General features: G+C 59.9%; 3 protein-coding genes across 5 annotated transcripts; 2 read left to right on the plus strand and 1 right to left on the minus strand.

Moving 5' to 3' along the window:
• Positions 1 to 1,397: 1,397 nt before the first annotated feature.
• On the plus strand, positions 1,398 to 11,541 carry CDHR2 (cadherin related family member 2). 2 transcript variants are annotated; one of them, XM_039385238.1, is made up of 32 exons: positions 1,398 to 1,449; positions 1,897 to 1,955; positions 2,326 to 2,391; positions 2,485 to 2,627; positions 2,877 to 2,930; positions 3,145 to 3,234; positions 3,911 to 4,000; positions 4,334 to 4,456; positions 4,534 to 4,677; positions 4,820 to 4,895; positions 5,091 to 5,197; positions 5,271 to 5,501; positions 5,589 to 5,744; positions 5,970 to 6,134; positions 6,402 to 6,463; positions 6,557 to 6,797; positions 6,898 to 7,134; positions 7,384 to 7,453; positions 7,541 to 8,155; positions 8,414 to 8,485; positions 8,759 to 8,808; positions 8,921 to 9,072; positions 9,276 to 9,378; positions 9,454 to 9,542; positions 9,783 to 9,857; positions 9,972 to 10,046; positions 10,127 to 10,187; positions 10,296 to 10,420; positions 10,581 to 10,694; positions 10,872 to 10,949; positions 11,054 to 11,114; positions 11,330 to 11,541. In XM_039385238.1, the coding sequence occupies exons 1-32, from the start codon at positions 1,409 to 1,411 to the stop codon at positions 11,444 to 11,446; spliced, it is 3,942 nt and encodes a 1,313-aa protein (XP_039241172.1). In that variant the 5' UTR covers positions 1,398 to 1,408; the 3' UTR covers positions 11,447 to 11,541. The 2 variants fall into 2 exon arrangements, with proteins under 2 accessions (XP_039241172.1, XP_027574630.1); XM_027718829.2 differs by having other exon boundaries at positions 1,409 to 1,449; positions 11,327 to 11,541.
• Positions 11,542 to 11,741: 200 nt separating this feature from the next.
• On the minus strand, positions 11,742 to 17,043 carry GPRIN1 (G protein regulated inducer of neurite outgrowth 1). 2 transcript variants are annotated; one of them, XM_027718809.2, is made up of 3 exons: positions 16,850 to 17,043; positions 15,191 to 15,284; positions 11,742 to 14,988 (listed from the first exon to the last, which is right to left on the minus strand). In XM_027718809.2, exon 3 carries the CDS (start codon positions 14,946 to 14,948, stop codon positions 13,563 to 13,565), a length of 1,386 nt encoding a protein of 461 aa, XP_027574610.1. In that variant the 5' UTR covers positions 14,949 to 14,988; positions 15,191 to 15,284; positions 16,850 to 17,043; the 3' UTR covers positions 11,742 to 13,562. The 2 variants fall into 2 exon arrangements, with proteins under 2 accessions (XP_027574610.1, XP_027574611.1); XM_027718810.2 differs by lacking the exon at positions 16,850 to 17,043 and adding an exon at positions 16,370 to 16,425.
• Positions 16,592 to 24,194, plus strand: LOC120324021. Its single transcript, XM_039385298.1, has 5 exons — positions 16,592 to 16,954; positions 19,784 to 19,864; positions 20,344 to 21,774; positions 22,528 to 22,815; positions 22,990 to 24,194. The coding sequence occupies exons 3-5, from the start codon at positions 21,478 to 21,480 to the stop codon at positions 23,224 to 23,226; spliced, it is 822 nt and encodes a 273-aa protein (XP_039241232.1). The 5' UTR covers positions 16,592 to 16,954; positions 19,784 to 19,864; positions 20,344 to 21,477; the 3' UTR covers positions 23,227 to 24,194.
• Positions 24,195 to 24,428: the final 234 nt, after the last annotated feature.

Below are 24,428 nucleotides of genomic sequence, written 5' to 3' on the forward strand. Positions count from 1 at the left end.
GCCCAAGAGCGGCGCCACCAAAACCGCGTGCCGGGGCGATCCGGCCGTAATGTTCCGAGTGGCAGCGCAACACACGCAAGCCTGGGTGGTGCTGGAGAAGATCACAGAAATCACAGAATCACGGAGTCAATTAGGTTGGAAAAGACCTCTGAGATCATCGAGTCCAACCTATGACCGAACACCACCGTGTCAAGTAGACTAGGGCGCTGAGTGCCACATTCAGTCATTCCTAGAACACCTCCAGGGATGGTGACTCTACCACCTCCCTGGGCAGCGCATTTCAATGTCTAATCACCCTTTCTGTGGAAAAATTCCTCCCGGTGTCCAACCTAAACCTTCCCTGGTGCAGCTTGAGACTATGTCTTCTTATCCTGTCGCTGGTTGCCTCGGAGAAAAGGCCGCCCCCCACCTGGCTACGACCTCCTTTCAGGAAGTTGTAGATGTCCCGGGACAGCCCTGGGAGATACAGAAGTGTCCCGAGGCAGCCAGGGCCGGTTTTCAGACGGGTGTCCAGCACCAGCCCCGGGGGTCTCAGAAGGGGCATCCTGGGCTAGCCCTGGTGGTGGGGAGTTTGTGAGGGTGTTCCGGGGCAGCCTTTGCAGGGCTTGAGACAATGCTGGACCAGCTCTGGAGAGGTTTGCTGGGGGTGGTGTCACAGTCTGGTCCCTGTAGCCTCTTCTCTGAGGGCTCCCTGACCCAGGTGTGGGGTGATATGGGGACCTCAGAGCAGGCTGAGTGTCTGGGGCGACCCCAGAGCTTCTTCAGCATCCAGACCCTGTGGGTTCCTCAGGGAATAGGGGTAAAGGGGCCCAGGGCCATGGAAGCAGGGGTCCAGCAGGCCCAGGGCTGGCCGTGCCCCCCCGCACCACCTCCCAGCCCTCTTCTGCCTGAGCAGAGCTGGACAATCTGTCCTTGTCCCCAGCAGGTCTGAAGTAGGTCAGGGAGGCTTGGCCAAGCCCCTGGGGAGAGGAGTGGGTGGCAGGGGAGTGCAGAGGGCCCCAGGCACCCGCCCCAGTGGCCACACCACAGGTTTGGTGCCCACCCCTTGTCCCGGTGGGCCCCCGGTGTCCCCAGCCCAGGGACATGGGCATGCAGGGCATTTCCCCAGCCTCTCTTTGGTCTCCTGGTGTGCTTTGGGATCCCTCTGCATCCCTGCAGGCTCTGAACCCCTTCTGGGAGCCAGAGTCCCATGGGCACAGGTTGAGGTGTCTGAATCCTGAGGGACATCACCCAGTATGGGGACCTGGGGGGCTGTTGATGGGGATTGAGCATGGGGCTGGGCTGACTGGGAACGGCAGGATGACCACAAGGAATAAGGAAGATGAGAGAGGGATTTCTCACCCCTTAATTGCAGTTAATGATTGGCGAATGTGTTTACTGCAGGAGGCAAAGGTCTGGCGTCGTCAGGATGCAAGTGCAGAGGCAACATCCCCAGCGACAGGGCCACAGGTAAGGGATGACAGCCCCAGCCCCTACGGGCATCACGGCCCATTGCAGTGGGGGGGGGGAGGGCATGTCTGTTGGCTGTGGGGCTGCCCACAGCCCATGGCACAAGGAGGGAGACCCCACGGTGGTGCCACGGGTTGCTCTCGAACTCCCAGCACTGCTTGGGGCAGCCACCTTGGGCGTGAGCAATGGAGCCTCCAGCTAGGAGGCTCCTGGAGTCCCCAGGCGCACTCACGGTCCCCAGTACTTGGAGGTCAATCCTGCACCCCCGTTCCATGTCCCCAGGGAGCCTGTGCCCAGGGGTGTGGGATGGAGCCTGATGCTTGCTCACCAGCCCAGCTCAGCAGAGGGACTGTCCCCACCAACACCCCTCCTGCCCCAATGGCTGCTCCCCAGGAGGGATTTGGGGGGGCAGCCCTCAGCCGCTTGTTCTCTGTTGTGTGCCCACAGGATTCCTGGCAGGATGGGATGGCACTCGCTGGTACTGCTCCCCTTCCTCCTGGCAACAGGTAAGGACTCTTCTTGGCATCTGGCATGGGTGGGCAGGGGGTCATGGAGCTGCTTGCAGCCCCCAACATTCCTTCTGAATTCCCTGAGAGCAGCTGGGACCCCAGAACAGCTGTTCACCCCACTGGAGAACCAAGTGTAACTTTGTTGCCCTGAGACAGGGCAGGGCTGGGCAGTGGGGAGAACATCCAGCATGGGAGCTGCAGCTGGAAGACAAGCGTGGTCTGGAGGTGTGGGAGGAGCACAAGGAGATGAGGGGTGGTGGGTTCCCCTGCCTTCCCTGGAGACCCAAACCATGGCCAGGAGCTGGGGCTGGAGCGAAGTAGGTGCTGCCAGATGTGGGGCTGCTGGCAGAGCTCCTACTCCTTGTAGTTTCAGGCAACACAGTCCCCATCTTCAACATGAGCCTTGTTTACGTGCCTGAGGACCTGGAGTTGGGTGAGTAGGGGCAGTCTCAGGAAGGCCCTGGATTGCAGGAGGAGCGGCCGGGGGGGTTCCTCAGACAGGAGCTGACACTGCCTGTGCCCCCAGGCCAGTTTGCTTTCCAGCTGAAGGCTTATGACCTAGACAAGGATGACATCCTCACCTATGGAATCAGAGGGACAGATTCCTTCTACTTCTCTGTCGATCCCAGTTCAGGCAACGTGACGCTGAGGAATTCCCTGGACCGCGAGGTGTGGGCAGAGATGGGACAGATGTCCCTGCCTGACTGGGGGTTTGGGGTGACGGGGACAGAGGGCAGAGCCATGAATCCTGTGGGAGAGCTGCTCATGGCAGTACCGTGTGTCACTCCCTGGCCCCGAAACCCAGCTCCTGGGGGGAGAGTTGTCTGGGAGGAACATCCCACACAGAGGTGGGGGCTCAACCATCCAGGGATTGAGCTTCACCTGGCCCTGACCGAGTCCTGCCTTGTGTCCCCTCAGCTCCAGGCCAGGCTCACCATCACTGCCACAGTGTCTGATGGTGTAAATAATGAGGTAAGTGCTGGGGCATGGGCTAAGTGTCTGCAGTGGGAGGGGAGCAGGGTCTCAACAGGGCCACGGACAAGGCTCAGTGGGAAGGGGACTAGAAGTGGGTGGGTGATGCTGGCTGGCTTCAGAGCCAGGGTGGGCATAGGGTGCCAGAACTGCATGAAGCTCTGCTGGCCACCATCTCCCATACCCATCCTATGTCCTCTCTGATACCCGATAGGTCTCCCAAATACTCCCCATCATCGTGGAGGACCGTAATGACAATGCCCCGGTCTTCTGGAACGTGCCATATAATGCCTTCATCCCCGAGGTACCTTCCTGGGACCTCCTGGCTCCCACAGGCAGCAGGGCAGGGGTGCTGGGTGGCTCCTGTGGGATGGGTGTGCCAGCACTGGGACAACAGTGTGCTGGGAGCTGTGTGACCCCACACCTGGGCGTAACAGTGCACCAGGAACGCTGTGACCCCACACCTGGGTGTAACAGTGCACCAGGAACCCTGTGACCCCACACCTGGGCGTTTGGTGATGGTGTGCCTGGGCGTGGGGCGATGGTGCAGCCAGCACCTGGGAGTGCTCCATGCTGGGGCAATTCCCTGTGGGTACTTCTGTGTCACCCTGAGGCGCTGACACATGGCTGGGACTCTGCCCTTGCAGCTTCCAATCAGGGTGTGCCCGAGCTGACTCTCATCCCAGGACAGGGTGACATTGGATCAGGGTGCAGATGGGGTGTGGGGCTGAGTCTGGCCCTGTCCGGCAATTCCAGGACTGGGGTGCAGCCCCTGCTCCCAAGGAGCCCCAAGGAGGGTGGCAGGGGGATCCAGCCTCTGCCCAGCTTGAGCAAGGGCAGCATCTTGTCCGTGTGTGTCCCACGGCACTGGGCAGTGCCTGCAGCCCTGTTGGGTCAGAGCACCCCAGAGCAGTGCTGGCAGGGGCTGGGCCCAGCATCACTGTCCCTGCTCTCTCACCATCACTCCCCTGTGTGCCCAGAACTCAACACTGCACAGCATCATCTACAACGTGTTTGCCAATGACAGCGACACTGGGAACGCCTCCAGAGTCAGCTACAGCATTGAGGAGGTGAGCACAGTGCACTGTGGGGTAGGGCATGCCAGACCCAAACCCCACTGCTGAGCCACCCCTGGGCCACCCCCTTGGGGCTGAGGTGTTGGGGGACCCAGCCAGGGCAGCCCCATGTCCCTGGGGGAGCAGGAGGGTCTCAGGTTAGGACCAGGTTGTGTGTCTGGCTCTGCACCCACTGGACAACCAGTGCAAGGTGCTGAATTTGCAGGCTGGGGATGAGCCAGGTGGTAGGGGGTCAAGCCTGGCAGAAGTATGGAGGTTGAGCCCCCATTTCTGCTGGCGCACCTCTGCTCCCTGCCTTGGTGACACAGGGTGATGTCCCATGCCCAGGTGATCCCAGACAGCACGGAGAATCGCCAGCTCTTCTACATCCTGCCCAATGGGAGTGTGGTGCTCAATGGTTCACTGGACTATGCCAAGAACACCTTCTACCAGATCAAGATTCGTGCTGAGGTGGGGACCAGCTGGGCCAGGGGTACAGGGCTGCCAGGTAAGGGGGCTTTGGGACTTACAGGTGCTCTGCTCCCTAGGATGGTGGGGGATTGCTGCACAACAATTGGATCGTCCAGCAGAGCTTCACCTATCTGTCCCTGACCATTGAAGACGTGCCCAACCTGGACCCGCGGTTCCTCAACGAGCCCTACTCAGGCTCTGTGCCTGAGAACTGCCCCCTGGTCAGGAGCCTGCCTGCCCCAATGCCATGTCTCTGCCCCTGGCCCTCCCTGGGGGCTCTGACACCCTTAGGGGTCTGGGCCACCAGGCATGGGGGCAGCTGGAGATGTCATAGGTCCTGCCCTGATGGCCATGTCCCCACAGGGCACCATTGTGCTGGCCGTCACCGCCTTGGACAGAGACACAGGGGTGAATGATGAGATCTTCTACAGCATCACCAGTGAGTGATGGGGCATGATGGGACGGGCAGGTGATGAGCAGTGGCAAGGTGGGATGGGCAGGAGGGGTGGTCAGGCAGCAAGGAGACTGGTTCTGGGCACCCAGGTGCTGCCAGTCTGCCCTGCTGTCAGAGAGAGAGGGCCACGCCTGCCTTTCCGAGTGGCTGCCACTGGTTGCTGCTGTCCCCTTGTCCTAGATTCCAGCGTCCCCTTTGCTATCAATGCCACAACGGGCACCATCACTGTGAGTGAGCCCCTGGACCGGGAGCAGCTGCCAAGTGAGGAAGTGCTGCTGAACGTCACAGTAAGTAGGAGGCAGCAAGGGGAAACCCATCCTTTCCCTGGGCCCCTTCAACCCACTCTCTCCTCTTGCCCAGGCACGTGAGAAGAACCTGGACATCTACGGCAAGGTGGCCCAGACCAGTACCCTGGTGACAGTCACAGTGACTGATATCAATGACAACAAGCCCCAGTTCTACAGCTGCTCCCTCTCCAGCTGCAACTTCTCTGCCAGTGTCCAGGACAACTTCAGAGGCAGCATCATAGAGCACTCCTCCACCAGGCTGCCTGTGTCCAACCTCAGCATTGTTGCCCATGACCCAGATAAGGTAGGACCCTGTCCATGGGGCTGGGCCAGGGTGCAGGTGTCTTTCCTGGCTGCACCACCCACCCTCACTCCTGTCTCTCCCTGGCAGGGCATCAACAGCAGTTTTAAGCTGAGCCTACAGGGTCCAAATGCCAGCGCCTTCGATGTGTCCCCTGAAATGATCGTGGGCACAGGGGAGGTCCAGATCCTGGTGCACGACCCATCCTTAGTGGACTACGAGATAAGCCATGTCATGGTGGTGCAGGTGGGACTTGTAGGTCTGGCTTGTCATGGAGGCAGTTTCTGCTCCCTGCAAATGCCAGGGCACAGAGTGGACATAGCCCTTCTCCTGCAGGGTTCAGGAGTCAAAGCAGAACATGGCTCTGCCCTGGCAGCTTGTTTGGTGCGGGGCAGCTGGACTGGAGTGTGACAGGTCTCTCTGTAATGTTTGGGGACCCATGTGAGACACAGTGCCTTCTCAATCCTGCAGATCATTGCTAATGACACGGGGAATCCCACAGACTGCTGCTCCACAGCCAACGTGACCATCGACCTTATTGACACCAATGACCACATCCCCGAGTTCCCCCAGAGCACCTACAACCTGAGCGTGATGGAGCACAGCCCTGAAGGCACCATCATCTCAACCATCACGGTCAGCAGCTGGGCAGGGAGCAGACACAGCTTACAGCCCCAAAGCAGGGCCCTGGGCAATTCTAGTGCAGCTTGCACTGAGGGCACTGGTCTCTCCATGCACACAGGAAGGAGTCAGTGCCAGCAGGCACACAGGGTGTGGGACCTCTTGCCTATCGGGGCCGCATTTTTGGGGTGCTCACTGCCAGCAGTCGTTGTCTCAGACTCAACACTCCTCTGGGAGCTGAAACAGATTGACCAAATGGTCAGTCAGTCTTCTGTCTTTTAGGCCTACGATCCAGACAGCGGTGTGTGGGGTCAGATCACCTATCGGCTGCTCCCAGACGACATGTACGTAAGGGCACAGCCAACCATGACTGGGGCATCGTCCTGGCGAGGGGGCTTCAGGCCTGAGCCCCGGTGATGGCTCTGTGTATGCCATAGCCTTAAAATCTTCACGGTGGACACTGTGACTGGGACACTGCTGGTGAAGGATGGGAAGTTGCTGGACCGGGAGACTCGCTCTGTCTACTATGCCACCCTGCAGGCCAGGGATGGGGGCGGCCAGGTGGGCACTACGGTGCTGGAGATCACCTTGCTGGATATCAATGACATGGCACCCGTTATCATCGGCTCCTACTTCATCTCAGTGGAAGAGGGGCAGAACATCAGTACACAGATCCAGGTATTTATCAGTAGAGGTGGAGGGGCTGACATGGCTGTCAGAGAGGAGGGACTGTCTCCAAGGTGTCCAAGAACCCCATTCCAACCGGTGACCTTTTCAGGCCATTGACAACGATGAGCCTGGCAACCCCAACAGCGAATTGGGCTTCAGGATCTTGACAGGACCGTTCAGCAACAACTTTACCATCGATGCAGACACAGGTGAGATGCACAGCAAGGAGCCGCTGGACCGCGAGGCTGTGGAAGATGAGCGGGGACAGATGGTGGTAACGGTGGAGGTGTATGACCACGGTGTGCCGGAGCAGAGCACCTCAGTGAACGTCACCATCACTGTGGGGGTGAGCCCTGGGCACAAGCAGGGACATGCTGGGGCAGGCTGGGGCTTGGAACTGAGATGGATGGGCAGGGCAGAGGCACTGTGTCCCCAGGCTTTCTGTGCGGGAAGAGTGAATAGTTGATGCAGGGAGGCAGTAGAGGGCTTGTGTAGCTCCTGCCTGTGGGTGGGCAGGTGCCTACACTCCTATCCCCAGCCTGCTGTGGGGAACTATGTTTCCTGAAAGGGCTACAACCAGGGTTTTTTCCTGCAGGACCTGAATGACAACGTTCCCATGTTCCTCAACCAGTCCTATGAGTTCTCAGTCTTTGAAGACTCTCCAGGTAAAAGTTGTATGGCCAGGCTTGTGGGACCAGTGGTGGCCCTGAGTCAGTGCCTGCTGCCCACTGAGTGTCTGTCTCCACCTTCAGGGTCCTCCGTGGGTGAGGTGAATGCCACAGATGCCGACCGGACAGAGATCAATTCCCGCATTTCATTCCTACTTGAGAGGACCAGTGGCTCCAGCAACTTCTTGATCCGCTCATCCCGCCTGGGGCCAGGGAACTACAGCGGCGATCTGTCCGTAGACCCTGACGTGCCCCTGGACTATGACACCTTGCAGCAGAAGTTCTTCTCCTTGGAAGTAGTGGCAGAGAACACGGCTGCAGACAACGTAGGAGACAAGGCCAACGTCTCGGTGGTGGTCCACATCCTAGACGTCAATGACGAGTCCCCCACCGTCCTGCCAGACTCACTACAGGACGTGACCGTGTCCGAGAACGGGACGCAGCTGGGTGTGGTCCACACACTGAACGCCTCCGACCCAGACACCAACCACTCACTGGTCTTCGAGGGGCTGGCAGTCGCCTGCTTCAAGGGTGACAGCAGTGCTGGGGATGTGTGCAGGGACTGGTTTGTGCTGGCACCCAACGGCTCACTGCTGGTGAACAGCTCGGACATCGATTACGAGGTGTGTGACAGAGTCCTGCTCACACTGCGGGCTGAGGACCTGTACACTGAGAAGGGCAACCGCTACAGCCAGAACGGTAGGGACCCCTTCCCTGCTCCTTCCACCACCACTGGGAATGGTGGGCGGTGGGACCTACCTCTCCCACCTCCCAGGAGAAGCTGTGGGGAGAAGGACAGGAGCTGGTCAGTTTGGTGATGGGGGAGGGTGTCCCCAGCTCTCTTGATTCCTGCTGCAGGAACCTGAGCCTGCTGGGAGTTAAGGGCTCCTGAGGAAAGCAGAGGAGGGTGCTGCAGGGCTGTTGGTGATTGGGGCTCTGCTTTTGGGACATTTGCAGAAACCCTGAGGATCCTCATTGCTGATGTGAATGACAACGCACCGGCCTTCCAGGCCATCTCAGAGACCTTTGGTGAGCAGTCAGGGGTGGTTCATCCCATGGGCTACTCACTGCACCCACACGTGCTCTGCCACACTCACTGGCAGCAAGGACCTTCCCCCAGCCTGGGGCAGGGCTGTGAGCGGTGCAGGGACCAGGCTGGGATTACTCAGTGTTTTCCGTGAAGGCTGTGGGGTCAAGGGTACTGGGGAGTGCTTGGATCCCTGGGGCTGTGCGGGCATGGGGTCTGCAGCAAGTCTGGCTTCACACCAGCATGACTGCACCATCCCTCTCTGTCCCTGGCAGTGGTTGTTCCTGAAATCTCCCCTGTGGGCCTGCAAGTGGCTACCGTGAAGGTGAGGAGCTGCCTGCATGTCTGTCAGTCTGTTGAGCCTTGCTTACCTATCCCCACTGGGGGCAGGTGGTGGCCATTCCCACCCATGCTCCTGCCACACTCTGTCCCTGCAGGCCACAGACGCTGACTCAGGGCTGGGGGGAGCCATCACCTTCTCAATTGTCAGCGTGGTGTTCTTGGAGGACAACGGGGTCAGCCGGCCCTTTGAAAACCTCTTCATGGTGGACGCAATGCTCGACCAGGGGGTTTACATTGGGAGCATCAAGTGAGGCCATGGGTCTGGGCTCGGGTGGGGGGATGTGGCTGAGCTCCGCCTGCTGCAGGGCCAGCACAGGCTGGAAAGGGGACAAAGCCATCCTGCGGTCCTGCTCTGGACATGGAGGCAGGATGGAGCTTGAAGGATGGCAGTGCCATCGCAGGGACAACTTGTGCAGCCCAGCAGGATTGCCGATGTCCCTGTCCTCACAGGGTGGCCAGCAACCTCGATGAGTCGCTGAAGGGGCAGTACCAGGTGACGGTGGAGGCTCGGGACGGCGAGGCACCGGTGCACTCAGCACAGACTGTGCTGAATGTGAGTTCACCCCCTCACACCCTGGGACACCCTGCACCCTGCCCAGCCCCGCTCACCCCCGCTCTCCACACACAGATCTTCACAGTGGACAATTCCTACCGCGTTCGCCTCCAGTTCTTGTCAACGGTGGAAGAAGTCCAGAGTAACTCCGAAAGTATCAAATTGTAAGGGGTGCCATGCTGGGGCCGGGGGTGCACGGCTGTGCAGCGGGGAACATGGATATTCATGGATATTCAGGCCAGGGCCCACTGGTTGTGTCTCCCAGCTTCACGGACTGTGAAGGGGATGGGGCAGGCAGGTTCCCACCAGAGGAGGGGGCTGCAGGGGGTCCAGCTGCTTCCCATGCCCGCAAGTGGAACATCAGGCCACCTGGCCCAGCTTCCCCCTATGTCTCCTGTTCCTAGGGCCCTGACCAGCGTGACCAAAGCAGCAGTTTATGTGGTGGCAATCCGAACCATGGAGAGCACCCGTGACACCAGGTGAGTGGTGGTGGGGAAAAAGACACTGTGGTGGCATTTGGGGGGGTCACCCTGGGGTAGGGCACCATGCCCTGCACCCTGGCACCCCACTCCCCCATCTCTGTTATCCTGCAGGGAAGCCAAATCAGTGATGGAGGCGTACTTCGTGTACAGCAATGGCACTGCCCTGGATATCAACCAGCTGATCACGTGAGTGCCGGGGGCTGCGCAGAGGCATTGCCACATGCCTGGCCCAGCCCAGCTGCTCATCCCTCCGCTTTCCTTGGCAGACTCATTCAGTCCGACCCACTGGGCTTGGCTGAGCTGGTGAAACTGGGCCTTGCTGTTATCGTGAGTGGGGCTGGGCAAGGGGCATGGGGAGAGGGCACCAACCCCAGGTGGGGCTAGAAGTGGGGCTCCACTGCCTGGGACTGTGCCCTCACCCCTGCTCTGTGCCAGGGCCCCGGGGAGGTGACAAACCCCACCAGGGAGACGGAGTTGATCGGCATCATCGCAGGGTTGGCAGCATTCCTGCTCATCTTCATACTCATCATGACCCTCGTCTTGGTTCTCACCACCAGGAGGTACTGTACTGCCTGCACCTCTTCCTGCCTCCCCCCACTACCCCCATCCTCACCGGCACCCCCAGACCCATCCCTACCCTCCATCCTGCTCCTGTCTACCCCATCCCATGGCTCAGCTCCCCCCTGCCCCTCTCACCTACCCCATCCCTGGGCTTTGCAGCTACAAGAGGAAGCTGAGTGCGATGAAGGCTCTGAAGGTGGCCACCACGTTCAATCCTGCCACAGCACAGCAGGGAGCAGGCATTCCTGGGACCAACCAGTATAATGCTGAGGGGTGAGTGGGGGGCTCCCTGTAGCAGGAGGGAAGAGCCCAGGCATGTCCCCACACCCAGCAGCCTGCATGGCTCGCTGTCACACCCCTCCCTGCCTGGGGGACACAGCTGGCCCGGGCTGACCTCAAAGCCCCAGAGCCCCATGGGACAGCACTCACCTGCCACCCATCCCTGACCAGGGCCAACCCCATACTGAACCACCCACTTGATCCCTCACACGACCTGGGCTTCCATGAGGACTCCATCTCTGTGACCAGGTGAGCTCTGTGGGCAAGTCCCGAAGGCCACAGTGCCATCATCCTACACCCCGACTTCTCCAGTACCTAGGTCCTCTTTTACCCTCACCCTCCACTCTCCACAGCATGAATTCCCTGGATGAAAACACAGTAAATGCACCCGCGGATGATGACTTTGAGGTCAAGGTAGGTGTGCAAAGAGCTGCCAGTGCTCAGCAGGGAGTCCTGACAAGAGCAACCTGCATCCCCTTCTCTCTGCTGTGGCCACCAGGCTCATGGACTCCTTGTGTCCCTTTCTCTGCATCCCCCTGACAGCCCTCAGCTCCTGGGAAGGCCAAGTGTCCCTCTCCCCCCTCTCTGTCCCCCATCCCCTCTCTGACCATGCTCTCCTCCTGCAGCAGGTCAAAGTGCGGCCAACAGACCCCACTGACAAGGAGGTGCTGGTGGCTGCCCTGAACCTGAAGGAGCCCACCGAAGCAGTGTACATCAACACCACCTTCACCACCACGGACTTGTGAGCGGGCTCACAGGGTGCAGCAGGGCTGGAGCGGGACTCAGGCAGCTGCTTTGGTGATGATGTGTTCAGTGTCTGGCAATAAACCTGTTCCAGAGAGGTCATGGTGTTGTGTGGCCATCAGCCCATCTGCCTGGGGGGCTCAGTCAGCTTGAAGTCATCTCTCCTGGCATGAAGTGCTGGTTTTGTGCCAGAGGGGCACTGTGGGGGCCATCCTGGCTTCTTGTCCCCCGGACCCTTCCCCAGGCTGCCCCACTGGCCCCTCTCAGCCCCAGGGGAGGGAGGTGCAGGCAGCCCCATGCAGAGATTTGTGTAAGGTTTTATTACCCAACATCCATATCGACAGATTGGTCCTCCCGCCCCTTCCTCCCCCCCACCTCCCCCAAAAGAAACGAAGAGGAAAAAAAGAAGAAAATAGGTGATGAAGCTGTAGCGCTGGTGTGCCACAGCTTGGCAGTGCAGGGCTGGAGGTGGGCACAGACTGGGGTAGGGTGGGATACCCCAGGGCTCCTGGTCTTCCTGGCATGGCCATGGCACCACTCCCAAAGCTCAAGGCACTGAGCAGAGCCAGGTCCTGGTGAGTATCATGGCATGGAGTGGGCACTTGCCATGGCCCTGGCTGCCAGCTGGCACTTCAGCAAGCCTTTTGCAGCCCCCCAGGAACAAAACCAAGTCCAGGATGTACAACATGGGTTTGGAGGGGCAAGACTGGACCCTTAATGAGGGGAAAAGGCTGCACTGGTGACCCTGGCACCTCGAGCCCTCTTGCACCTCTGCTCAGAGGGGATGGTGCAGCTTCCCAAGCACCCCCAAGCAGCCTCCTGCCCATCAGGTGCTGCAGCACTGTGGAGCTGGTCCTCGGTATGCGGCCAGGCTGGGGGGACCAGGATCTGTGTCTCAGCAGGACACTGCGGTGCTGCCAGCCACAGGGATGTTGACCCAGCCACAGGAATGCTCACCCCTGCAGGCTGACTCTTCACTCCAAACGCTCTTCAGCCCAGCAGAGCACAAGCAAAGTAGGAACAGTGTTTGAAAAGAGGGTCTCGGCCCCGCAGGCCACTGGGAAAGAGGTGGCTTCAGGCAGGACACACACGGCTGAAAGTGTCTCTTAAAAAGCTCCAAAAATGCAAACACAGTTCAATAAAAGCCCCCCTCCCCCCAGCCTGTAAAACCCCAGCCGTAAAAAGTGGCAGCGCTTTGCAGTCATTGCATCCTCAGCTGCTGTCAGAGAAGAGCGGCCAGTGGGGCTGAAGGAACCCACACAGGGACATGTGCCCATGTCCCCAGCACGTGGGGCATCTCTGGCACCACGAGGGCAGCTGGACAGGCCTGGCAGCAGGGCAGCTTCATCTTCACCACCAGCTGTGGTGAGGATGTGCCCTGGGCTCCAATGGTCACTTCCAGGCAGGCCGAGTAACTGGGACAAACTCCCCAGCTGCCTCCAGCCACGGCGACAGGGATGAGCAGCTCTCCATCACAGGCATGGCTGGCCTCAGTCTCTCTCATTTGAGATCTGTCACAGCTCCAGGGCACCCATGACACAGCAGTGGGGCAGAGAGGACAGAGCTGTTGAGGGGCTGGTGCCTGCCCTGGGCAGCCATGGGGACCCACACATGCATGGCCAGGGCTGGTCAGAGCGTGGCCAAGCCCTGGGCAGGCAAAGCAATGGCAGGGTGATGCACCAGTGTCTCTCCAGCATGGGAAGTAATGCTGCTGCCTGAGGTGCCAGAGCTCATGGGAGTCAGCAGCACCCACCTTGAGTCATCTCTAGACCTGTGCCACAGGCAGGAGATGCACGGGAGCAGCTGCCTCCATCTCGAAGGAGCCACGTGCTTCCTCATGCTGAAAAAAGCCACCAAACACAGAGACAGGGCACCAGCCTCACGTTCTGGGGCACCTCCACAGGGCTACACTCATGGGGAGTGGACCCCAGGCTGGCAGGAGGGACCCCAGCAAAGGAGATACCTTGCCCCAGCATGCAGTGCTCCATCACCACCTGCCTCAGCCCCAGGAGCCCCACACACTGGCACCAGGTGTCTCAGGACACTGGGGCAGGGACCCATTTTCACTCGCCCAGAGAAGCCCCGTGGCACCCCCACCCTGCCAGCATGGGCAGCGACTCACTCCATGGCGGGGCCAGTGCGGGAGCAGCACCGGGGCCGCCGGACGTTTTGCAGCAGAGCCCGAAAGACACTGGGCTGCCTCTTGGCCTCACCTTTGCGGGGGCCTCCCTTGACAGAGCCGGTGCGGGTGTTCTGTGGGGTCACCACCACCTGCCGCCCGTGCTCCTCGATCTGCTTCTCCAGGTGCTTCTGGATGGCCATGCCCAGCACCTCCACCTCCATGGAGGCCCCGTACACCTCCCATGTCATCCCCTTCTCATCCCAGCTCACCTCCCGGATGGGTTCCGGAGCCTCCTCCACCACCTCTGCCACCGTCCCCTTCACCTGCACCTCAGGATATGAAGTCTGTGGGGACTTGGCCAGTGGCGTCATTGGCCCAGTGGCCACTGAGCGGGTCTCCACAGGCATGGACACCTGCATCTCTGCGTCCTTCTTGGAGGGCTCCAGGCGTGGGGCTGCAGAGCCCATCTCTCTCTTGGGGAAGGTGAAGGCAGCAGCCCCGCCTGGGGGACTCATGGGGCTCAAGGCCACTGACACCAGGGACACGCGGCTGTCCACTTGTGTCCCCATGTCCTGTGTCCCGGCGTCCTGCGGTGGGGTCACCTCAAAGGAGTAGGACTCGCAGAGCTGCTTGGCTGTTTGGGGCTGCTGGCTGCTTCCAGCACCTGCACTCTGGGATGAGCTCTGTTCGGCTTTGCCCTGGCCCAGGGTGGTGGAGCTCGGTTCTGTCTTGCTTTGGCCCCCGTTCCCCACAGTGCTGGTGCTGTGGGGGTCTGCTGTGCCTCCCTGGGGATGCTTGGGAGCCTCACTTCTGTTCAGCTGGGGTGCAGCACCCAGGGATATCCCTGTGCCACCCTGAGGCTGCTCCTGGCTTGGCAGCTCAGCTGTCCCGGTGCCTGCAGTGGGCTCCACAAATGCCACACGTTTGGCTGGAGCTGGCGCACTTCCCATGTCCTTGTTGGTCGCCTTGAGGCAGGGATCAGGCAGGGGGGAAGCAGGGGCTGTGTTCTCCTTCTGGGCATTGGGGACCCCCATCCCTGTGGGACCACAGGCAGGGGCAGTGCCACTTGGTCCCCCACAGCTTGCTGCTGTTACTGCCACACTCTGCTCTGTGCCAGTGTCCCGGAGGAGCATGCCAGGAGCTGGTCCTGTTGGTGATGGTACCTTCTTCTCTGCTGCTGAGCCCGACGTGGTGGCCTGGGCCTCTGACTCAGCCACGCAGCAGGTCCTCATGGCACGGGCTCCCGTGGCACAACCGGAGCCGGGCAGGCACTCACCTGCCGGTGAGCAGCCAGGGGAGGCGGCACTGGGGTCGCAGGTGTCCTCGGTCCCGGCCTGGCGACTCAGCACCTGCAGCCCCTCGGGCTCCTTAGCACTGCCCATGCCCAGGGAAGGCTTCTCCCATGCTAGTCCCGCCGTGGGTCTGCAAGAGAGAGGATGGGGCAGTGAGGAGGAAGCAGCACATGGACCCCCAGTCCACCTCAACTGCCAACTGATTTTCTCTGTGCCGCCCATGACAACAGGTTGGGCGGCCGCCCAGAGCACTCACTGTCCCTGGCACAGCCTATGTGGTGGCACCCAGTGCCTGGCCGTACAGGAAGGGAGGAATGGTGTTGGCTGCCTACCGTAAAAGTCAGCCTTCTCTCAGCACAGCTGGACCAGGAGCAGGATCCAGGCGCTGCTGTGGCTGTCAGAGTGGGGAACACAGTGCAGACACCCCTGTGGAGAGAGCAGCAGCTGGAGTTCGGCCCTGGACACCAGGCTGAGAGCCCAGGGGGGCTTGACAGCCCCCACCTGTCCGTGGGCAGCTGGGTGCAGCAGGGGGTGAGAGTGACCTGGGCCTGGGGTACAAGGGGGGCTGTAGGGCAGGGCAGAAGCACGGGGCAGCCCAAGCTCTTCCCTCCACTTGCCAAGAGCAGTGTCCCTAGAGCTGGGAGTGACACGTGTCCCCGGCCACGGGAACCCCCAGCTCAGCATCCACATGCCATGCCGAGGGTTACTGAGCTCCCGGCCGTGCCACACATAAGGGGAACGCAGTCCAGTCTCACCCAACTGTCCCCAAACCCTTCCTGGCTCCATGAGGCAGAAGCAGGGCGGGAAGCCCCGAGCTTTCCGGGAGCCCCCCAGCCCTGCAAGTGCCAGTGAGTCCTTGTGGAGCTGGGAGCACATGCATCCTGCAGCCGTGGAACATTCCACGCCTCTGGACACGGCCACTCATGGGTCCCGGAGAGGGTAGAGCCGAGCGGACACAGCTGGAGCCGAGCGAGTCCCCACAAAGGGAGGCGGCAGGCAGGAGCAGGAACCAGGCAGGTTCCCCTGCCTGGAGGCAGACCCCTCCCCGCAGAGCCAGGCCCAGAAGCCACGACCCCCGCCCCGTCTGCAGGTTCCCACGCAGCACCCTGATCCCCGCGGGGTCGTGCCGCCCGCACCCCGAGCTGCCTCGACAGCATCCCGCTCCCGCGGGGCTGTGGCGCCGTGCCCGGCACTGATGCTCCGCGGAGGAGCTGCGAGCCCCCGGCACACGCGTGTACACACGCACGGGCACGCACACGCCAGCACATGGCCACGGGCACACCCGCACGCACGGACACGCGTGTGCACGCCCCGGCCCCGCTTCCCCGGCCGAGCCTCGCACAAAGCCGCCCCCGAGGCAGTCCCGGCCGGGGGAGGCCGACCCGTCCGCGCCGCCGCCGCCCGCCCCGTACCGGCACCGGCACCCCCGGGCGGGGGTGGGCTGCGGCGCCGGGACGGGCGGCGGCAGCGCCCGGCCCGACCCCGCCATGTGCGCCCCGGGGCCGCGGTACCTGCGGCGGATCCTCCCGCCCGGTGCCGTCCCGCCCGGTGCCGTCCCGTCCGGTCCCGCTCGGCTCGGCTCGGCGCGGCGGCGGCAGCGGCGAGCATGCGTCGGGCGGTGGCGGCGGGGGCGGTACCGTGCCCCGGGCCGCTCCCCCCCGGCTGCCGCCCGCCCCGGCGCCCCCGGCAGCAGTGGGGAGGCGAGGGACAGGCGTGGAGGTCCCGGCGCACCGCATCCCTCCCGGTGTCATCGCTGTCACTCCCACCGGCCCGCCTTGGGAGCCCCCCATCGCCGCACAGCCCCCCCCCTCCCCGGCACCCAAAGCATCAACACCCCGCGTGTCCCAGGGGCGAGCACCCCGGCACCCCGCGTTACACCCGGGCACAGCAGGACATGTGGTCGGGACCGGACGGTTCAGGGGGTCCCCAACCCTTAGGGTAGGTCCCATGGGTGGGGGTCACAGCGACACTGAGCACAGTCCCCCTCCTACCTGGTGATGGAGACGACCGCTTCCCTCCCGGGCATCACCGGGGAGGGGGCTGCACCCCAATTAGCCCGAGGGACCGGGACAACGTGCCACCGCGGCGGGATGGAGGTGGGTTCCCGCGTACCCCTCGCCCGAGGGTGGGGGAGGATGGGGAGGGAAGAACGGCCCCGTCTCGCTCCCGGCAGCGCTTGCCTCTGCTCCCGGGCTCAGGCTTTGTCTAACTCCTTCCCACGCACTCCCGCTCGCGCTGCGGGGGGGAAGGCGGCCTGCTCGCCTCGCTTGTATCCCTGCATCCTCCCCAAAACCCTCCAGCATCCCCCCCAAACCCTCTCCTGCCCTTCGTCACCCTATAGGATCAGGGTCCCCTCCGTGACCCGGGGATGTCAATACAGACAAGAACAATAGATCTATAGGGCTTTGGGGGGCATGTGCTAAGGTTAGAGGGTGTTCTCCATCCTGTGGTTAACATAAGCACCCGTCTCCCATCCCTATAGATCTATAGGGTAAGGCTGGTTCTAGGGGAGCTGGCACACCTGGTTGCTTGGAGACAAGGGAGATTGAAAATGCTTCTTTCAGTAAACAGCCAGGCTGGAACAAAACCCTGAAGACTAAAAATAGGGAGGCGGGATATGGAAATTAAATAAAATTTAATTCTCTCTCCCTGGGGCAGAGTGAGGCACCTCCATGTCAGCACTGGGCACCCCAATAGATGGCTGGAGTGACTGAGTTGGGGGTGTATCACTGCACCAATCAATGTGTCCCCTCCTCTAGGTGTCTGTCCCCACCCTGGGTCCTGCGTGCTGGTCCCAGTTCTGTAGCATTGACTGGGCCCAATTGCCCACCTGCAATGAAGTGGGAACAGGGTGTGGGGCATAAGTAGGGGCTTACATCCCGTGCTGTCCTGTGTGGGATTAGACCCAATCCTGGGCACAAGGACCAGACCCAATCCCGGGCACAAGGACCAGACCCAATCCCATCCAAGGGACACCATGGACTGGGGCAAGTCCTGGCAGAGGAGGAGACAAACGACCCCTGGTCCCTGGCTGGGATTTTGCCGCAGGCAGGAGGCTGCTGGGTCTCATCCTGCTACCATTTGCTTCCACCTGCTGCTCTCAGCTCCATCGGCAGCGGCTCTCCCCATCCCCGTCGGCATCTTGCCACCCAGCATGTCCATGTCCCAGGGGGCACGGGCTGGCACGGGGGGGGCGGGGGTCGCGGCGATCATCCTCCCCTCCCTGCAGGCAGCCTTCATCCCAGGCTGGCTGCCTCCTCCTCCTCCTCTCCCCGCCCGGGCACTTCGGGGCTGGCAGGAAAACAATAGCGAGGAGGATGAGTAAGATGGTCCCCATTGCCTTGGCAACGCACTCCCGCGCTGCCGGCTCGGGAGGAGCCAGGCAGCTGCCTGAAAAGCGCGTTCTCCCTCGGCGGAGGGGGTGCTGGCGCAGGTAGCACGGCACCCCCTCCCCGGGCGCCATGGCCCACCTCCCACGCCGCACGGGCAGCGCCACGTGAACGCACACCGGGCTCCCCCACAGCCGCCGGCGCCCGCACACGCCGGAGCGAGCAGACACACGCGCCCGGTACACGGATCAGCCCGGGCTGGGCTCCACCGCGTCTGGCTCCCCAGTGCCCCGTTGTGCCAGGGAGCTGTGGAACACAGCTGGCAGGGTCTGGCTGGGAATGTGACTCCTCCAGCGCTGCCCTGGTGGGAAGGTGATGGGTTTCCCTCGGCCGCTCGCAGCCACGTCACCTTCACACACGGCTGCCCGCGGTATCGGCAGGCAGAGGTGCCAGTACCAGGGCTGGTGGGGTGCTGGCAAATGGCAGAGGCAAGGGATGCCTGGGGGCATCAGGCTCCCAGCCCTGGCCACGTGCTGTCCCGTGGGCCATGACATCAGCAGGAGTACCCTCAGCATGTCCAAGCTGTGAGTGCCGTGTGATGATGGGGACATCAGCTGGAGATCCAAAAGCACCAAGCAACCTAAAACCAGCACTGTTTTCCCAGACACCTTGGTGTGGACGTGCTGGGGGAGGGAGTATGATCCCTGCCAGCACCCTCTGTTCCAGATGCCCCAAAACACAGCCCCTGCCTTAGCCCTGTGGAGTGGGAGGACACTGTGTCTGGGATACCACAGCCTGGTGGCCGAGCACATCATCCGGGATACTCCTGAATACAGACAGAGATATGGCCCCAGGACCAGCTGGGGGGCAGAGGCAGGGACAGAGGCACAGGGAGGCCTTGCCAGCTGCTTTGTGCCACTGAGAGGCATGAGCTCTGTGCCTGAGCATGGCATCAATCAACCAGAGCTGGGTGGGGAACAGCCCAGTCACACGTCCAGCCTCTCAGCACAGGATGAGGGGAAGCTCTGAGAAAGAACCAACAAAAGAATCATAGAATCATGGAATGGTTTATCTTGGAAGGGACCTTAAAGATCATTCAATTTCAACCCCAGTGCCACGGGACTGGGACACCTTTCACTAGACCAAGTTACTCCAAGCCCCATCCTACCTGGCCTTGAACACTTCCAGGGATGAGGCAGCCACAACTTCTCTGGGCAACCTGTTCCAGTGCCTCACCACCCTTTACAGTAAAGAATTTCTTATTAGTATCTAATTCAAACTTGACCTCTTCAGTTTAAAGGCATTCCCTCTATCACTCCATGTCCTTGTCCAAAGTCCCTTTCCAGCTCTCTTGGAGCCCCTTTAGGTACTGGAAGGGGCTCTAAGGTCTCTGTGGAATCTTCTCCAGGCTGAACAGCCCCAGCTCTCCCAGCCTGTCTCCATAGTAGAGATGCTCCTGCTCTCTGATCATCAATGCAATCATCTATTGTGACTAGATGCTGCTATTTCAGAAGAGTCAAAGCCTTTCCCACAGTGCCTCTGTGCCTTTGTGGTAGAAAGACAGGGGCTCTTTACTTCTTCTCTCTCCTTTCCCAGGGGTTCATTTCAGCAGATCAATCAATGTTGATGAAGTGAAAGCCCTGGCTGCATTAACAACACAAAAATGCACCGTAGTGGGTAAGTACAAGGGGAACATAAAGCACATGGTGACTTGGGCATTGGGAAGGGGCTATGAGACAGAAAAGCTCATTAGATGCTGTGAAAATCAGAAGGGCTTCAGAAGTGCAGGATGTTTCTCTGGGCACTGATGTGTGAGGGCAAGTCTCGCTATAGAACATGCCACTGGCAGCCCGGAATGTTCATGTTAATCAGGAAGTGTCAAGCATTGTGCCTCTCAGATGCAGTCGCTGTGCCTGGGTTGTCATGGATTCAGCTCTGGCTGGTGGCATTTGTGATAGACTCAGGGTGCATATCCTGTCCTGCCTTCAGCTCCACTCTGCAGAGGCCACATGGCATTAGTGGGGACCCATGTGTGCCGTGGGGAAGCGGTGGTCCCTTGCCACCAACAAGATCACAAGTGCCATAGTCACTTCCTCCCTCTGGGGAGCAGGTGAGCCGGCAGAGAACATCTGTCTGCCTTACCCGGTCTTTTCCAGATGTTCCTTTTGGTGTTGCCATGGCAGGTGTGAGGATCAATCCAAGGAAATACTCGGTGAGTTCACTTCTCTCGTTTCCCTGCCGACAGCCCATAATTCACGCTCCATTTGCACAGCCCTCCCTCTCTCTGCATATCACAGCGATGCCTCTGATGAGTGGGGGGAGACGTTTGTAGTGAGTAACACTTGCCCAGAGACTGTGAAAAGCAGCTTGGGGCGGGGGGGAGAGGGAGGTGAACTCTGGTTTATGGGTCGGTGCATCTGGCCAGAGACAAGCTGAAGGAGGCTGGTGTAGGGATGCTCCTGCCACTGCCTGCTGTGCTGGGGGAAGGGGCAAATCATCAAGAGCTTGGAAGGGCAGGGAGCAAAGGGAGCAGGAGTTCACATATCTCTTTTTTTTTCGATCCAGGGACCCCAGCTGCTGTGAATAAACTCCCTGGAGTCATCAGGCAGGGCAGGGCAGCTGCTGCATGCTGTACTGTGGCTCTGTGATTTTTCCTGGGGCCTCAGTAACAACTGTGTTTTGTTGCTCTTGTGCAGGAACATGAGCTGGAGAAAATAATGAGGCATTTTACTGTAGAAAAGGCCAAGAAGGAGTTTGTAAGTGAGAATTTTGCCCCAGCTCTGTAAACAGTGTTTGCTGGCAGTCAGAGGAGCAGGCAGCAGCTACCTGGCCAGGCAAGCAGAGAGGTTGCCATTCCATCACTGCCTATCACTGCCCCAGTGCTCTGCTGTCCCTTCACCACTTTGCCTGCACACTGTGGATTTGGAGTAGAGAGAGCCTCAGGCTGGTCCTACTGCTGGGCAGGGGTCTCAGCGGGCTTTTTCCTCCATTCCTGCTGGCCTGCTCAGACTCGGGGAGGAAGTGAAAGTGTCTTCTGCCTCAGCATATGATAGAGAGCTCAGTGGGTGCTGATCACAAGGCAAAGACCTCTACATTCCCTCTTGAAAGGGACAAGGCAGCAAAGACCTCGTGAAAGCCAAAGCCATTCATACCTGAGGGAAGCTGAGGAGGCCCTGGGGTATGGGCAGCACCACACGTTGGTCAGGGGACTCCTCAGTGTGCCCAGGGCCTTAATCAGCCCATGGAAATCACTTGGCCGCACACATGCTTTGGTTGGAGCACAGCAATCAATGGATATGACACATTTTTCTACCTCCACAAGGCCTGGGATTGACGTGCTGGCCACTGATGTCAGTACTGGGGAGTGGGAGATGTCCTGGATAGCAGATACCTGCACCCACATATTGGGGTACCAGGTAAGCTCTGACAGTGCCAGTTTGGGCCCAAGAGCTCAGTGGGACTCTGAGGGTACAGACTTTCCCTCCAAGGAAGGACCTTCCCTCCCTTTCTTCAGCCCAGGTCCAGCTCACAACTGTGGTGAGGTGCTTCCCCCTGCTGTAACTCCAGGAGCTCCTGCTCTCGGCCAGGCACTGCTGCCCTGATCCATTGCCTGCAGCTGCCCATTCCTGAGGCCATTGCTCTCTGCCAGGGTGGAATAAACTGGAAGCCACAGAGCTGAAGTCCTGCCCGCAGCTGCAACTCTGTGTTTCCCTCCAAGCCCTCACTCTCCAAAGCAGCTCCTTGCCCTAGGGAGGACACTTTGAACTGAGGTTGAACCTTGAGCTGCTGCCCACAGTGGCCTCGGGAACAGCCCTGCTTTTGCTCATCCCTTTCCTTTCCACACATCTGTATGCTTCACTGATGTGGCAGAGAACAAGACAGCTGAAGTTCCTCAGCTACTGTATATAGTTTTGCTGAGTTTTGGGGCTGGTTTTGTGGTGCCAGTGTTGCTTTTAGGAGCTGTATCAAGCTGGTAAGTGCTTTGGGGCAGAGAGTGCAAAGCCCTCTGTCCTCATAAGGAGAGCTGAGCTCTCCCATGGCCCTGCCCTGTGCTGATGCTGTGGCAGCTGATCACACCCCCTCAGTGTGAGGTGCAGGATTGTGCCTGGATGCTGCGTGGTGCCCACCAAGGGACTGTGTTTCTCACTGGAGCTGTGTTCTTTCGGGATTGGTTCTTAGGAACTGAACAGCATGCCGTGCTTGGAACATCGCGTCCAGGAGCTCTGAAGGTGATGAAGACAGGCTGAGCTGGAAGATGAGCTGGAAGCCCTTATCCCATAGGCTCTGCCTTTCACAACCCTCTCATTGGCCGAGGAGATCTCCGCCCTGCCAGGTCCTAGTCTCCACCCAGCCAAAACATTCACCAAGAATGGCCACACTGGGGTTTCCGTTTGTGCTTCTCAGCTCAGGCTCCTGAGAGGGAGCTATTACCAGCACAGAGGGTCAGATTCAGTGTCTGTCCCCAAAATTTACCTCTCCCCACACCACCTCTGCTCCGTGTTACTTTAGAGCTTCGGCAAAGTGGGCTGCACACCTGCACAACCTGCTGCATCTGTGTAAGGGCCGCAGACAGAGCCATTTACAATCCCAGAGGGATCAATCCCAAGGCACTAGAAGACTACAAGCAGGTGAATTGAGCCCAGTCATCCCCATCCCTGTTCTTAAAGGGGTGGTGGTCAGTGCCTGTCTCTGAAACACCCACAGAGAATGTGGCTGGCCCCTGTGTCCCGCTGAGCCCAACTCTGAGGGCAGTGCTCAACATCGCTAGGCTGGGACCAGCAGGACTGTCCTGCTCATTCCAGGGCCACAGGACCATAGTTGGCTTCCCAAAAGCAGATCCCTATGATAGCAGCATCCTGGAAGTGTGCTGCAACATCTTCATCCCTACCACTGTTGAGAATCAGCTCAGGAGGGAGAACACACCCTGGTGCAAGCAAAGGTACAGACCAGTCGCGCCACACACTCCCGACAGACCCTGCATGGGCGTGCGAGTGGCAGTAGCGCAGCCAAACCTTAGCTTTAGGAATTCAGCACCCTAGGGAGGTGCCACGTCACCGCACTGACATCTTGTTTGCTGTGCTGGAGGGATGGAGCACGAGACAGAGGTGGCGGGTTACACGATTTAGGGTGAAGTAAAGCCCAAGCCCTTCCCTTTGCTGACACAGAGCAAGGATTGTTGGAGTGACCTTGGGCAGCTCTTCTGCATCCTCAGTCTTCATTGCTGTATCAGACCTCCCTCCAGAGCAGAGGAGATGATGCTCTCAAAGGTACTGGGTGTCATGGCGTTGGCACTGAAAATCATGGGCAGCAGAAAAGAGTGAGCAAAGCAGGGGACTGCTACAAAAACCAGCTTACCACCACCACTGTATTTAGACTGTCCTACACCATGGAGCAGTCAGCTGAGGTATCTGAGGGCTCTTTGCCTCACCTATCCCTGCTCTGGGGCCCTTACCTCACTGCAGAGGCTCTGGGCTGTATTTGAGGGGTGCCCACCCACAGCACCCCATCACCACTCCTCGCAGGCCAGGACAAGGCCTGGATTCATCTTCCCAGGACTAGCTTCATGCATTTTGGATAAAGCCTCCTGCTCAGCAGTGTTCCTTGTTGCTGTTGGGTCCCTGTCCCTCTCTCTCTTCCCGTGTTCCCCGTTTCCAGGATTGGTTAGATGAGTCGGGGGGGCTCTTGTGCCTGGTACTTGTACTTTTGGCACTGCCTGCACCCTCCTCGCAGGGACCTCTGCCCCACCTTGTCCCCAGACCCTCCCAGCACACACCAGCCTCACAGTTCTCCTTTCTCTTTGTCTAGAAAATTACAGTCATGACGGCAAGGTACAAGATCTGGACAGAGACCCTGGAGCAGGTGTTCACCACGTACATGAGGTCAGCTGCACCTACCGACACAGCACCTGCCAGAGCTGCCCTGGTGAGGGTCACAATCCTGCTGCGTGGGAAGTGCCCGGGACACTTCATGCTGCGCCCTGCTGTCTATAAAGGGTTGGTTTGAGCAAGTTCTCTCTCTTCTCTCTGGCTCCCAGCTCTCCTGGGCATAGAGCTGTCTTCCCCCAGACCCTCTCTGCCCCAGCCTCTTTACAGCCTCTCTGGCACCGAGGGAAGCCATGCTGATGCTGGTTTAGGTCTGCTTGCTTATGGATGGCAGAATTGGACAAGGGAAGAAAAAAAATGCAATTAGTTCCAGGGGACGAGGAAGCCCAGGGAACAGACAGACCCTAAAGAGCTCTCTC

The sequence above is a fragment of the Pipra filicauda genome, unplaced genomic scaffold, assembly GCF_003945595.2.
Source record: "Pipra filicauda isolate LSUMZ 115617 unplaced genomic scaffold, ASM394559v2 scaffold3_size10097308_pilon, whole genome shotgun sequence".
Lineage (NCBI taxonomy): Eukaryota > Metazoa > Chordata > Aves > Passeriformes > Pipridae > Pipra > Pipra filicauda.

What these genes read in the sequence shown, in the direction of transcription:
- CDHR2 (XM_027718829.2), top strand. Translation starts at nt 1,409, where the DNA reads ATGCAAGTGCAGAGGCAACATCCCCAGCGACAGGGCCACAG. An exon ending in ATAATGCCTTCATCCCCGAG is followed by an intron (nt 3,235 to 3,910) that starts GTACCTTCCTGG and finishes CTGTGTGCCCAG; the next exon opens with AACTCAACACTGCACAGCAT. An exon ending in GAGAGCACCCGTGACACCAG is followed by an intron (nt 9,858 to 9,971) that starts GTGAGTGGTGGT and finishes GTTATCCTGCAG; the next exon opens with GGAAGCCAAATCAGTGATGG.
- GPRIN1 (XM_027718809.2), bottom strand. Translation starts at nt 14,948, where the DNA reads ATGGGCAGTGCTAAGGAGCCCGAGGGGCTGCAGGTGCTGAGTCGCCAG.
- LOC120324021 (XM_039385298.1), top strand. Translation starts at nt 21,478, where the DNA reads ATGGATATGACACATTTTTCTACCTCCACAAGGCCTGGGATTGACGTG. An exon ending in GAGCTCCTGCTCTCGGCCAG is followed by an intron (nt 21,775 to 22,527) that starts GCACTGCTGCCC and finishes GCCAGGTCCTAG; the next exon opens with TCTCCACCCAGCCAAAACAT. An exon ending in CACTAGAAGACTACAAGCAG is followed by an intron (nt 22,816 to 22,989) that starts GTGAATTGAGCC and finishes TGCTCATTCCAG; the next exon opens with GGCCACAGGACCATAGTTGG.